Source organism: Globicephala melas, chromosome 3 (genome assembly GCF_963455315.2).
Source record: "Globicephala melas chromosome 3, mGloMel1.2, whole genome shotgun sequence".
NCBI lineage: Eukaryota > Metazoa > Chordata > Mammalia > Artiodactyla > Delphinidae > Globicephala > Globicephala melas.
Window position 1 is genome coordinate 76,995,358 of NC_083316.1, and position 14,786 is coordinate 77,010,143.

At 37.7% G+C, this 14,786-nt stretch overlaps 1 protein-coding gene across 4 annotated transcripts in view; it reads right to left on the bottom strand.

Moving 5' to 3' along the window:
• The window catches only part of ELL2 (elongation factor for RNA polymerase II 2), a 75,745-nt gene that overhangs the window by 48,533 nt on the left and 12,426 nt on the right, over positions 1 to 14,786 (bottom strand). For all 4 annotated transcript variants that reach the window (XM_030848174.2, XM_060296032.1, XM_060296031.2 and 1 more), the window contains exon 2: positions 7,624 to 7,671. In XM_030848174.2, the coding sequence (XP_030704034.2) occupies positions 7,624 to 7,671 (48 nt within the window). The remainder of the gene's footprint in view (positions 1 to 7,623; positions 7,672 to 14,786) is intronic.

The following is a 14,786-nucleotide window of genomic DNA, read 5'->3' on the forward strand; positions in this document are numbered from 1 at the left end:
TAAATATTCAATAAATTTTAGTTATACTTATTGAAAAAAGTTGGAATCTATAAGCAAAATAAAAGATGACTGTGCATTTCTGGTAAATACAGTACAAAGTATAAGACCAATTAGAGAGATTTGAAAATTCCTAGCCTGATAAGGGCAAATTCATTAGCCTCAAAGCATGTCTATGAGCTTTTTAAGTCTTTTAAGTCAGTAAAACTCTTTTCTTCTAAACTTGTTTTCAAAACAAATTACTTTTGTAAGGTTTTTAGCCTAAAAACAAATTTGAGAACATTTTAATTTCATACTCTTGTTCCTTCCAGTTTTAATCACAAAAATAGTTATAAAAATTTACCTTCCCTATAAATTCTCCAGATTATCTAACATATGGAGCTAAAAAGCAAACCAGTCAAGGGTGGGGTCAGGAAAGAAAACTTTTGAAAAGATTCTAGTTAGATAAAATCTTATTGCAGAATATAGAAACTCTCTAAATACTTCCACTGCATTGCTGTAGTTAAGCTGCCAGCAACTGTATGACTATGTACCATTGCATAATATAAAATGCTGACAAACTATGACACAGTACTAAGATGCTGTTGATAATGAGATATATTCTAATTCCAAAGACGTTAAATGTTAAAAAGAAAACAAGCCTTGGAATCAACAACATATAGTAATTTTGTTGTGTTAAATATTGTTTGAAGTAAGATCTGCGGCTTGGACATATTCTGCTAAATTGTTTTTCCTGCTTTAAATTTTGAATTTTCTTTTTAATAGAGCTCTTATAACCTCTTTAATAAAGCTCTTATAAGGATAAGGCCTTGCACATAGTAAGAAGTCAAAAGATATTTACATACTGCTTGTGGCTCAAATTTAGGGGTGGGTTAGTTATAAGAACCATAAGTGTTATAAAATGGTTAAAGATTATTATTTCCCAAGCTTAAATAAGTGAGTGCTGTTAAGTGACAATGTCTGTAACATAAACAACTGAATTTCACAAGTTTCAGTTTTTGGTGGGAAACAAAAAGGCAAAACCATCAGATTCAGATTTTATTGACAAACAGATGGTGTCAGGAACAAGAGCTGGAATTTCAAGGTCCTATTTACCTTTGTCCAAACACTGTCTACCGTGGTGCTTGGTACAGTGCAAATATTCACAAACGCTTGTTGAATGAAGATATTAAGCTTAACTGACCGCTAAGAAGGCAGTTAATGGTATTTGTAGCAAATTCAGATTTCAATCATAGTTCCAATGGCTGCTTTCCAAAGTGACTGCAGTTTGGTGAAGGACAGAGCAGGATGATTTAGTCTTCAACTCCTTTATGATCGTGCTTTGGGACGCTTGTCCTGCTGTGGCCCACACTGGAGCCTGTGTGGTATACACTGAGATAGCTTCCTCAGGCAACACAACCATACAGTCAAAGTCACCCTCCCACCCTCACCATTCTGCACGTCTCCTTTATGTCACTGGTGTCTGTAGTGGTACCTGGCCATGATTTGTGAACTTAGCTCTCTACTCTTTTTTATTTAGAAACCCCACAGGTAATTCTTATCCAGAAAGAAAAGGAGAGCAGAGGTGGGTGGCAACATAAAATAGAGAAGTTGGTCAATAGCTTCAAACTATTATTCAGTTATTGTTTGAGATAATAGGAGTTTCCAGAATGTCAGTCCATAGCACTGGCCAAATATGATATTTTACATATATATATATATATATACACACACACACACACACACACACTGTATATTATACTATATACATAAAAATTATATAAACTTTGATATATATCAAAGTTAAATATTTCTTTCAAATTGGGTAATTTACCATTGTATTAATACCTTAATAAATTAACATGTGGTTAATGGGTTATAATTCAATGCAAATATGTTATCTACACATGTTAACCACTGTAATATTAAAAGAATTAAAACAGAACTGCCATAAAAGGATTTAATTTTAACACCTTTGTAGTATTAACTACTTTCAGAGCTGAGTGTATAAAGGTAGCTGTTAGTCAGCAACCTTTGAGCAGACTGACTAAACACAACCGTTGGCAAAACCAGTGGACTAGCCAAACCAAAAACAGCAGGGGAAAGCAGAGTGCAGGCATATCATCTAAGAAGGAATGACAGTGCTGGGGATTTATTTTTATCTCTGCTGCTGTTTCAAGCAGATAGTTATCTTTGCTTCCTGAGTATCAAGTAGATTAGAGAAGGGTAGTCTGTGGGAAGTATTTTCAGGTGGGTTGAAATTGGCTACTAATTTCAAATACTGTATAATTTAGTTTTTCAAACCCAATCTTCTCTCCAGCCCCCCAAAAGGAAAATAAATAATTAACAAAATATTTCTGAATGCTTTGCTAAGTTTGGAAGTTAAGAAAAAAAAAAAAGAAAATCCAACTCTGTTCTTTAGAGTTAATGGCTCTACTGCAAAAATTTTAACACTATTCAAGCCTTTAAAGTTAGCAGTTAAATGCTGATTTCATCTTCAGAAGGTCAGTGTGCCTTTTTGGAAGGCGTACATTTAAAAGCTGCTTGACTGGCTGTTCCTTGCTCATTCTTAGAAAAATGTGTGTTACTCAGTATTTCACAGGAGACGTAACATGGTACTTATAGACAATATTTTCTGTCCTCATCTTAAGGTTAATTTCTAAATTACATATGCAAAGCAAACTTCTATTTTTTAAAGCCTCTGAGATTGCTGAGTCTGAAGTGAGCAATTAAATTAGAGAGAATTGTGGAACAACATTCTCATAACAAATACTGAGGTCTGGAATCCTATTTACTGTGACAAAGTTAACATTATTTCTCACTGCCCTGGGACAATCATTCCCTGCATGAGTCGCTGATGCCACAGGCAAGTCCACTCTGCAAGGTTGACACAGGCCAACAGATGTGGCCATTATTTGCTGTTGAAAACTTTGCCATTTCAGATTTTATCTGAATTATAAACATATCACAGATCTACCTTTTTGTGTATGAGTGTGTCCATAAATTTTAACAGACCTTCTGGAATTTTACATACCTATTTCCAGGATATAATATTTTGCATCTACCGAAACCTTTGTTTAAAACCCTGATTCATACCAATCAGAAATACATAAGCCTTGTTTCTGAGAGTCTCCTGTATCTATAGAAGTTCTGAAAGGAGGGTTCTGGATAAGCCCTACATTATTAATTCTTTCCTGAGTATTAGTCTATATATGTTTGTCAGATTCTGAGTTCCCTGAGGGCACAGCCCATGTCTTACCCATCCCTGTATCTTTGCACACAAAGCACTCAGCAAAGTACTTGGCACCAGTAAGGGCTAAAAGAATGTTTGTGCAATAAATAAGAAACAAACAGAACAATAAACCTATTAGCACACTCACTGATTAGGCACCTGTTTATAGTTTATTGAGTAATTATGTTAGTAGATAACTGCATCAGTAACAACTGCCATTACTTGAAAATACTGAGTTAACTTACTTCCAATACTTCTCCTTTTACAGCTGTGTGGTATAGTGGGGAGAATTTTCCCTGGCAGAGTGAAGACCTAGACAGTAGTTACAGCTGAGTCTGCATCAGCTGTGTGTCTTTAGATAAGAAACTTTCAACAAACGTAAAAATAAAGAGTAATTAGTTTTTTTTTTTTTTTGCGGTACGCGGGCCTCTCACTGTTGTGGCCTCTCCCGTTGTGGAGCACAGCCTCCGGACGCGCAGGCTCAGCGGCCATGGCTCACGGGCCCAGCCGCTCCGCGGCATGTGGGATCTTCCCGGACCGGGGCACGAACCCATGTCCCCTGCATCGGCAGGCGGACTCTCAACCACTGCGCCACCAGGGAAGCTCAAGAGTAATTAGTTTTTAAAATTTTACTGAAACACACATTTTTGGAAAATTTTCACCTGCCACATTTTCGGTATCCAGTGAAATATGAGACAGAACTACCGTGATTTGGATAAAGCTTGCTCAACAATAAAGATGCAGCTTTTGTAAACCATGTGCATTATACCATTACACCCCTCTGAATGTTATAACTTGAACACCTCAATACTGTAGCCATGTGAATCTTACCAGCTACCTTTTCTATTCAATTAGAATGGTCTATAAAAATGTACAATCCTAGTACACCTTTAGTTATGAGTATCCTAGGTATGGATTAGAACTGCAAGGATAATTGGTTGAGCCATACTCTTAAAAATCAACAAGGTATTTTTGGCTGATGTATTCAGCTCCTGATATTCATCAGTTTTGAAAACACAATTAACTGTTCCTATAGATACTTCCTCATCTTTTCAGAATCCATAAAATGCCTTCAACGACCATTCAATTTCCTGACTATGCTTTTCCACTAAGGGAAAAGGGTGAGATGAAGTGTGAAAGACAAATTTTCATTTTTTATGCTATAGAAGCTGCTGCCCAACTGTGATGATAAAAATCCAGGTAATCAATGATTCTCAGAATTTTCACTCTTTAAGAGCATATTGCTATACTTTAATGGTCCAGTCTGCATTTTTTTTTAGAAGAAAACTTCAATTTAAGAGAACATGTTCAGGGCTTCCCTGGTAGTGCAGTGGTTAAGAATCCGCCTGCCAATTCAGGGGACAAGGGTTCGAGCCCTGTCCGGGAAGATCCCACATGCCGCGGAGCAACTAAGCCTATGCGCCACAACTACTGAGCCTGCACTCTAGAGCCCGCGTGCCACAACTACTGAGCCCACGTGCCACAACTACTGAAGCCCGCGCACCCAGAGCCCATGCTCCACAACAAGAGAAGCCACCGCAATGAGAAGCCCGCACACCGCAACAAAGAGTAGGCCCCGCTCGCCGCAACTAGAGAAAGTCCGCACACAGCAACAAAGACCCAACGCAGCCAAAAAAAATAAATAAATAAAATAAATGAATTTATAAAAAAAAGAAAAAGAGAACGTGTTCAGGCACAAAAGTAAATATGCTTAAAAGTTGACCAGCCAAGACCCAAATTCTGACCTTCTAAAGACATTATAGAGGGGAGAAAAATCCTATAATTAGTAACAAGGAACAGCATAAACATGCAGTGCTTAGCATCAGGGAAAGAGGAAATAATCTTAACACTAAATGTTCACTTTTGAAATGATATTTTAACAATATTTCAGTTGTATTTCAAATATGTCTATATAGGACACTATCATGATAGTTAATGTATATTTTCAATCACATTTGATGTAAAACCTGTAAATTTGTTAGACTTGCCACATTCTTTCTAGAGAAACTTTCAAAGTATCTGAAACACTATATTAAAAGACAACTAAAATTTCTCATTGAGAAAAACTCTTTTGTGGGAAATCTAAATTAAAACCTTCCAATTTAAAGTCCTAAACATTTTCCACGTAGGAAAACTGTAAGTATACTTCTTCAGATAGTTTTTAAAGCAATCAGCACCGGCAATGTTAAATTATCGTGGCTCTCAAGAAAAACAGAGGAACACTGTACAGTAGACCCTCACATTTGTGGCTCTGTGTATTCCCTGTGGGCTGTGCCAACCCACTCTCTCCCCAGTAATGACTCTTTGTTTTTACTAAGTCCCAAAGGGCTGGTGAGAGCGCTGCAAAGAGAAGGGGGGGAGGGGTGGATGGAATGCAGCTGCAGGCTCTGAAACAATGCTGAGTCCATATATTTTGTTCCCAGTTAGAATAATAAAAAGGGGACTGTGGTGGGGGGTGAGGGGATGGAGAAGACAGAATGCAGAATAAGCAAGGTAGGGCCAAGTATCCTATAGCTCTCATCCTGCAGCACTCCCTCCTCTCTCTGCATTCATACTCTCCCAACTCCAATAACCATTCATTTGGTTAAAAAGCTTATCTGTTAAAATTCAAACACCCATTAAGATTTACACCTATCAGTCATTTATATCTAAATTACTTTTATCAGTGAACTATATTCAAACAAAGAATAGAGTAGGAAGAGAGAATGGAGCTTGCAAAGATAAACTGGGGAAGCTTGGACACAGAGATAGGAAAGTTTGGGGGAGGTACGTAGGAGATTTCAGAAAGGGAGGTCCAAGGTTTCAAACAGAAACTGCCTGCTTTGTAAAGGTACCTAGGGCCTGGGGGGTAACTGGTATGCTACAGAAAATCATATTCCTTCTAAGACTGCTAAAAGCTACATGTTTCTGCATCAAGAGCTTGGAAGCCTGCACATACTGGTTCCTCATTATTCAGTCTAGCCTACTGCCTCCTAAGAAAATGTCCTTCACTTGCATTTCCCTGGCCTCCACGTCCCAACTGGGAGAATGAAAGAATTAAGGGAAGAGGGAAGAAGCAGACACCAAACAAGGTGTCAGCTGCTAGTGAGGGAAAAGCAGCTCAAACCCCACTCTTCTCCTCTGGGTACTGCCCTCTCTTCCCAGATAACCCTTTACTGAAATGGGTAGCCCTGCTGAGCTGAAGAAGTCAGGCCTGCCTCTCGAACATCCCTTCAGATATTGTTGATGCCATTAAAATTTGTAAGAAAATTCAAGAAGCCTCACGTAAACAACTGACACTAATACCTCAAAAATAGTATCAGCATGCGCTAGAGACTATCTAAAAAGCTATGAAACAAAATTCAGAAGAATGCTTGCTCCATTTAGGATCCCATTCATGAACACTCAGTTACTGGGGAGAGAAAAAAAAGGACTTCATTGTAAAGCTATCATGTAGAAGCAAACCTCTGACATCCACACACAAACATCTCCTTCAAGTTAACATTCCACAAGATTTAGAAGTACTCTTAGTTGGTGTTGAATGATACAATTAATCTCCTGACTCTTGAAATGTTTTCAAGTTATAAAGTTTAGAAAGACTGTATTTATTCACATTGAATTTTTACATTTTGTGACATAAACAAAAATTCACAAGTGTATAGATTTATAATAAATAGGAATATGATCTTCCCCCCTCAGGCTGCCTTTTCTCTAGAGCTCTAAAATCCATTTACAGATATTCCAAATCTCCATACTGTAGACAGTATATAGAGACAAATTCAGAAATGCATATTAATTTAAATGAAGGAATGACTGAGTCTATTTAATTAATATTAAATAGTAATAGTAATAATTATGAAATAATATTGACGCTACTCCTGAAAAGTTTATCATCTATTACAAATACAAAATTCATAGGTGCATTTTATTAGGAGTTATCATTTATTATACTTTTAAATCCAGCAATAAAATAGACAATACTTTGTTTATTCTGTGTACTAGAAAAATTCAATTTTCTATATATACATTTCATTTCCTAGTATTAAAGTCCATAGACAGCAGAAGTTTGTTAATATTAACAACAATCACATAATCATAACTTGCCTGAAATTAATAATTCTTTATGGTTACTTAAGTGTGGTAAACAAAATATAATCTCATAATACTATGATGTATGTTACACTTCAATAAAAAGGTTAAAAAATCAATTATCTATGACTTGGAAAAAACTACTCTCAATATCTATACCTGAATTACTTAACTAAATCAAGAAGATAATTCAAGTCTTAAAGGTGTCATAAATTTACATTTAGTTACAAAGTTCACAAAATATGAGTGACATTATATTAAGAGGCACAGGTGAAAACAAATTTTAAGACGTAAATATAATAATGTGTAAGATTAGATTTTCTTGCTAAAACAATAAGAGTACTCACCCCTTGGAGCCCTTGGAACTGAATTGAAGGTCGAAAAGGAATTAAATTCTATTAAAAGAAACATAAGAAACAAACACGTCAACCTTGGTTACTGGGACATGGAACTAAATGATTAAACTCTAAACCTATGCACTTGGTCAGTGCTATAGTCTGTGAAAACCTTTTCATTACATACTTAGGTTTATATATCATTATATTAAGATGCCTTGATAAATGATACTGCACTGCTGACATTTCTCTGAATACACAACCGAAGGTATCTTTTGGCAGTGTAGCTAATCACGTTTTTGAAAATGACTGACATGATTTGGCAAAAAATGATCAGTGTACTAATTCAATTTTACATGAAAAAGTATTATGGCTTAGTTTCTTGATATGTTTTTTAAAAAGGTAGGGGAAAGCAAGAGATAGTCAAAGAAACTTTGCAAAACTCTTAAGAGGACGCTAGAAATATAAAATTAAAATATTTGAGAATGAACTGTGGTTTCCATTTTCTCACATTTTACCAGAGATTAGTTTTTAGTTGAGGGTCAAACAGGTTACCAATCTTCTCACAAGCTTCTCACCAGGAGAATATAATTTCTAGAACAATGTTTTGTTTCATTATGAGCTTTGTCCTGTTCATAATTTTTATATTTTCTCATAGAGTTGTGTATTTAGAACAAAAGCTGAAACTGTAAATATCTACCAGAGTCTCAGGCATGATTTCCTGTACCTAAAGTCACCAGTATGGGACCGGTTCACCACTACTGGAACGCTTTTCCAAACTGTTAACAGAAATTCATGGGGAAATCAGATTTGGGTAACATTTTAATAGTAACACATCAGCCTGTAAACTATTCTTCATACCCTCATATCCAAACCCAATGCACAAAAACAAAAGCAGTGGTTTCTGGTCTCAACTCTACCTTAAAGAAAAATACAGAGGCACCCATATGCCCCTCCCTCAGCCACTGCACATTAACTACTACTTACCAGGTACTTCCCAAAACTTCTCTACAGATTTAAAAGTTTACTAATCAGGATTACAATAAACTAAAGAGAAATAAGGAAAGGATAAGTACTTTAAAAGACAGATCATCTGAATATAAAATCAAGTGGTAGCATTAACCATTCTATTATTATTTATAAAAATGGATAAACATCTTCTTGAAGAAAACATAATAGATACTATTATCATTGTTCTACCACCATAAAAAGATTATTTAACTTTAGACTTATCAGCAGAATCAAAGCACTACTGGGTGACAAAATTTATTTCTTGGTGTGGGAGAAGTAGGTAACAATTTTTCATAGTGATTCATTCTAATTCACAGTGTTTTATGATTAACGCTAACTTTTTAGCTTAACTTTAGATTAACGCTAACTTGAATTTCCTTAGAGGGAGAAAACCTCACCCAAACCTACCTTCCATAGCTAAACCTCTACCTGAAGTAATGGTAGCTTGCGTGCAGAAGCCCTGGGGAGGCCCGCTTTGTGTGTAAGTAGGTGGCACTACAATTTAGGTAAGACAGGTGGAGGTTCTAGCTTTCAGAATATTTCAATCAGCCCTGCCTCCTGCTCTCTCTTCAAATCACAAACACTGAACATCTCCTCTGAGGCTGGTTACACTTTCCTCTCTGACTCCTTGCAGGAAGGTTATCTTCAGCTCACCACTGGAATTTGAACTTCTCTATCAAGTTCATCAATTCTTCTTGGCCAAACAAATGCTAACTTTCCTCAATTTTCAAATTGCTCACTTCTTCACTGGATGTCACCTGGAGAAACCACTCCTCCTAGCTCTTTGATCATGCCTTTCACTTTCCTCTTTCTAGATCCAGTCTCCCCTGGAGGCTCACCTTGCCTATTTGGTGATGACTCTGAATCTCTTCCCTATTCCTCAACTTGGCATCTCTCTGCAACTTGCAACTTATCACAGCCTAGGACATTCTGCATTAGAAACTCTCAATGACAGTAAAATTGGCAAACACTAAACCACCTCCGCCCCTCGCCAAACTGGCACCTCTTTCCTACTTTCTGGCAAGGGTGCTTCTATCTTGTTGGTTCTCCAGGCTCACAACCTTAAGTTTAACGCACAGCCTCTTCTCCCTCTCCCCTCACCGCATTCTATTAGGCAATCGCACACTGCTAGAATCACAGAATACCAGGTCCAGAGGTACTCCAGTTGGTGCCCAGCCCCACCCCCCACCCTTAACCACAATGGGCCATGCGTCCCATTAATAACTAAGCTAGGACCAGAATCTAGGACTCAATCTTCCTGTTTTGCCATACTGTTTTTCTTCTACCATCTTGGGCTCCACACACATCTGTTATGGTAGATCCATGGGCACTTGCTCCTTTATGCCAGAGTTCGCATTTTAGTTGGAGAACATTTGAAAACGATTAAATATTGTACTAGGCTAAGTACTGCTGGGAGGTGCAGTAAGGATTCTCACAAAGAAGAAAAGTATGGGTTAGAAGAGATACTAGAAAAGAGAAAAGGCTCATGGAAAAGATGGCTCTTGAGTAGCAATTTTGAAAAGACAAACTCCAGGGAGATGGAGTGTCCTAAGCAAAAAAGCAAGGAGACAGGAATGGGTACTGTGCAGGCAGACGGCAGGTCTTTTCACACGTGAAACATAACATAAAGGATGAGAACTGGACCTGGTGATCCCTGGCTAATCTATCCTTGACCTCAAAATTTGTCTTCAGTTTTAGCTTCTATCCACTACAGAATAAATAGGACAGTGATTTAAATTTCAGACCTCATAATTTCTAAAGGTTCATCACCCTGTGAAATAACCCTATCCTAATCCCTTCCATTACCCCTTTAGGGATGGCCTTTAAGTCTTGTCTTTGACATGATAAACAACTGGAGGCTCTTCTGATTTTTGGAATAAGAAAGTGAGCTGCTGAAAGAATGAAGTGTTTCACGGAAAGCAGCTCTTTCAGTCATGTGTAAGAAAGACAGAGATCAATTGGGGCTAGGGAAAAGGATTAGACACCAGCTCCAGGGAATGTTTTATTTAGGAACACTCTAGTGATAAAGGCCTAAATTAGTATGGCTTCGTCTGGAGCAAAAAGGAGATGGTGGAATGAGCAGACCTTCCCAAGAAAGAATGATAAAATGTGATGAAAGCTTGAATATCAGGTGTACATGCGCACATATGCACAAAAGAAGCAAAGGTGGCTCAGGGCTCTCAATCATCATCTGGGGCCTGTCTGCCCCAGACTCCCTCATATTAAGCTTAGTCTTTACTTTGAAAGCTCCTAGCCTGTTTCAGGTCCCTACCACCAAGCACCTAGACAAAGGCCTTCCTCCCTTCCTTCAATTCCTTCCAAATGGCTACTCATTCAAATAGCTAGCAGAAGCTTTCTCAGATACCACCCTCAGCATGTAACATAGCCTGCAGTGGGTTCTATCAATGCAAAACAAACTCCTCCACGTAGAAAGCAGACAGTCCAACTATAGGACCAACCAATTTCATCTTCCACTTCCCAACTGTGGCTAAGCAGTGTTAACCTTTTTCAGTCTGTTTGTTTTGTAAACAATTTCCTCTCTATTTCTACCTCCTATTTATCTGTTCTTTCAACCTGGCATACCTTCCCAAACACTATTTTGCCAATCCATACTAATCACTTAACATTCAAGCTTAAGATTAATTTCCTCAGCTAGGCCTTGTTTTAGATAAATCAGAAATCAAAGACTCAATGAGTTTAAGGACCCAATGCAGGTGAATGTGAAAGAGACTGGGTGTAAAGCAACAGGGCCGTGGCGAGTACCTGGGGAATGAATGCCCAGCTGAGAAAGGACTCAAATTTTAAAATGTTAAACCTTTTTCTCACCAAACAAAACACTGCTGCCACCATTTTGCTAACTCTGAACTATGCCCACTTTAGCTACCATTAGCTATTGTTTTTTCCAGATGCCTGTGTCTATCGTACCACTACACTGGGGGTGTATTTCTTTCATAGGTTTTCTTACTCCTAGTTGTTATGATACAAAAGAGTCTAACACATATTTAACTTACAAGTATTTATCTACATTATGATAGAAAAAGTATTATAAAATCACTTTGGCTATGTTCTCTTTATATATGCGGTATACAACTATATGCATTATATACTTTATAGATTACTATTCTGGGTTGTATGGACAAAACAATACCACTATGCTTTACATCAACTTACGGATTCTCAAGAGTAATTTTTTTTAATATAAATTTATTTATTTAGTTTTGGCTGCATGGGGTCTTTATTGCTGCACACGGGCTTTCTCTAGTTGCGGTGAGCAGGGGCTACTCTTCATTGCAGTGTGCAGGCTTCTCACTGTGGTGGCTTCACTTGTTGCAGAGCACAGGCTCTAGGCATGCGGGCTTCAGTAGTTGTGGCTCGTGGGCTCTATCCAATCTTTTGCTTCATGACCTGAATTTAGAACCTAACCTCCTGATATGCTTAGAGTTCTATCTGTATTGCTTGATTCCTCAACAAAAACGATAACTTGTTTTTGTTTACATAGTTTTGTAATGTACAGAGTATTTTTATATCCACAGTCTCAAGTGAGGCCTCCTAAAACCAGCCGTGGGTGGTAGGAAGACATCATCATCCCCCATTTCAGAGGGAGATAAACGAGTCTCCAACAGGCAAAGTTCATTGCTCAGAATCACCAAGCTAGTGGTTAGCAGAGTTGGACCTCAAATCCAGACTTCTGAATTTCAAATACAGTACCCTTTCCTTATCTTGCCTCTGTAACAGGTTACCTCCTAGGGCTGAACATGAAAAGCACTTAAATGCTCATTCAATTCTTCTGGCATTTTGTTTCCAAAGAAAATGAATTTTATAAAATCATTATAATTTCCAAGGTTCAGCTTCTGATTAAATAAAAACTAAAAAAAACAGTTTTGTTTTTTTTTTCTGTAAGGACCATGTATAGTAAAGGAACATATATAAATATTTGTGTTAACATTTTTCATTAAAAAAACAAAACCCTCATCTATGGAGTAGTTGTGGGTGCTTATCCAAACAGGATAAACTAGGATTACTGTTGCTGAAAAACTTTAAGATATCTAACAACCTACAAGAGAAAAGTACATAAGAGAACCTCAAATCCTTTATTGATTTTAATCCCAATTTTAGACAAGAAGATGTTAGGTACTATGCTACAGTTCCTGAACGTCTTAAAAAATGCAACAAGAGAGCCAGCTAGAATGCTATACCACTTTTTATGCTTCTGACTACTGTGTCAATGGGAAAGGTACCCGGAATAAGTTCTAAAAGTCAATACCAGGACTTACCTGGTAGTCCAGTGCTATAGAATCCATCTTACAATGCAGAGGACGTGGGTTCGATCCCTGGTCAGGGAACTAAGATCCCACATGCTGAGGGGCAAGTAAGCCCGAGCGCCACAACTACTGACCTCATGCACCTCAACTAGAGCCCTCGCTGCAAACTACAGAGCCCACGTGCCCTGGAGCCTGCGTGCCGCAACTAGAGAAGAGAAAACCCACAGGCCACAACTAGAGAGAAGCCCGAGTGCCACAGTAAAGATCCCGCGTACCGCAACGAAAGATCCTGCATGCCACAACTGAGACCCGACGCAGCCAAAAATAAATAAATAATAAATAAATAAATCTTAAAAAAAACTGAACATTTAAAAAATAAATAAAGTCAATACCACTATAAGCAAATGTCTCAAGCATGTTAGTTTTTCACCTAAATGTTTTTTAGTCTAAGTTTAACTGCACAAACATAACCTCAACTCATTGTTTTTGGGGGTTTTTTTTGCGGTACGCGGGCCTCCCACTGTTGTGGCCTCTCCAGACGCGTGGGCTCAGCGGCCGTGGCTCACGGGCCCAGCCGCTCCGCGGCATGTGGGATCCTCCCGGACAGGGGCACAAACCCGTGTCCCCTGCATCGGCAGGCAGACTCTCAACCACTGTGCCACCAGGGAAGCCCTGTATATTTTTTAATGCAATCCAGTTTTAAAAGATAATGTAATTACAGGTGGCCAAATATGATATGGCATGTTTTAGAATAATGTTTAACTTACTAAGTACAGTTCCATTACATATGGAAGTTCAATAGGACTTCAACTTTTGATTTTTAGCTTTAAATAAATATTTGCACCAACTGGCTCTTTTGAAAATCAAGTAACTCTAGGGTTTAACTGACTAGTACTTGAGCTATAAATAAGATAGTGATCTAGTATCTTCATCCATCCAAGAAACAATGCAGACTGGAACTGGCTAGGGAAACCATTTTGATAAATGCTTTCAACAAGGTGATGTTTTATAGTCAAAAGATTCTGTTAAACTCTTGGTTGGTTCACTGATTTTAGATTTCCTTGAATTAACCCTCTGTATTTCTCAGAGAATGTAGGGCATTCTTAAGCTTAGAATAAAAGTGTAGACAATACTAAAATGCTCAAAAGTTTAGTTCCTGACATCTGCCACTATAATAAGCCAATTCTACTGCAATAAAAACTGCTCTATGACCAAAGAAATCTATGTCCACTTATTTCCAGGGACTATGCCTTGTAATATATACGGACTATAAAAGTAATATGTAATTTACTAAGTAATGTTACTAAGTAATTTTAATTGTGCTGAGTAATATTAATTTCTGACACGATTCTTTTAGGGTAGGAGGGAAGAAGCAAAGCTCAGGTTTCTTTGGGGATAAATAAAAGAGAGTTACTTATCCTATAAAAGTTGTTATAACCATCTCTTGATTATTTACATATCCAAATTAAACCTATGGTTACTTTTATTCTATCAACCACTATTGGTTTTGTCAACATACAACCATAAGAAATAGCATTCTGTTCTAGAAAAGAGTGATTTCTCTAAGAAACACATTATAGAGATCTTTCTAAGTTTATTCTCTAAGGTTAGAGATGTACTTGAAATACCTTCAGCTTCCTTCTGAACCCATAATGGAGCTTTGACTCAACTTAAAGTGAACTCTTTAGTTATTTAAAATTAACCAATAGGTATTTATTAAATACTTCACATTTTATTTGTGTACCTAAGCTGCATTATAAGTCAAGCTAAAGATAGTGCAAAAAGGGCTTCCCTGGTGTGGCACAGTGGTTAAGAATCCGCCTGCCAATGCAGGAGACATGGGTTCAAGCCCTGGTCCGGGAAGATTCCCACATGCCACAGAGCAACTAAGCCTGTGCACCA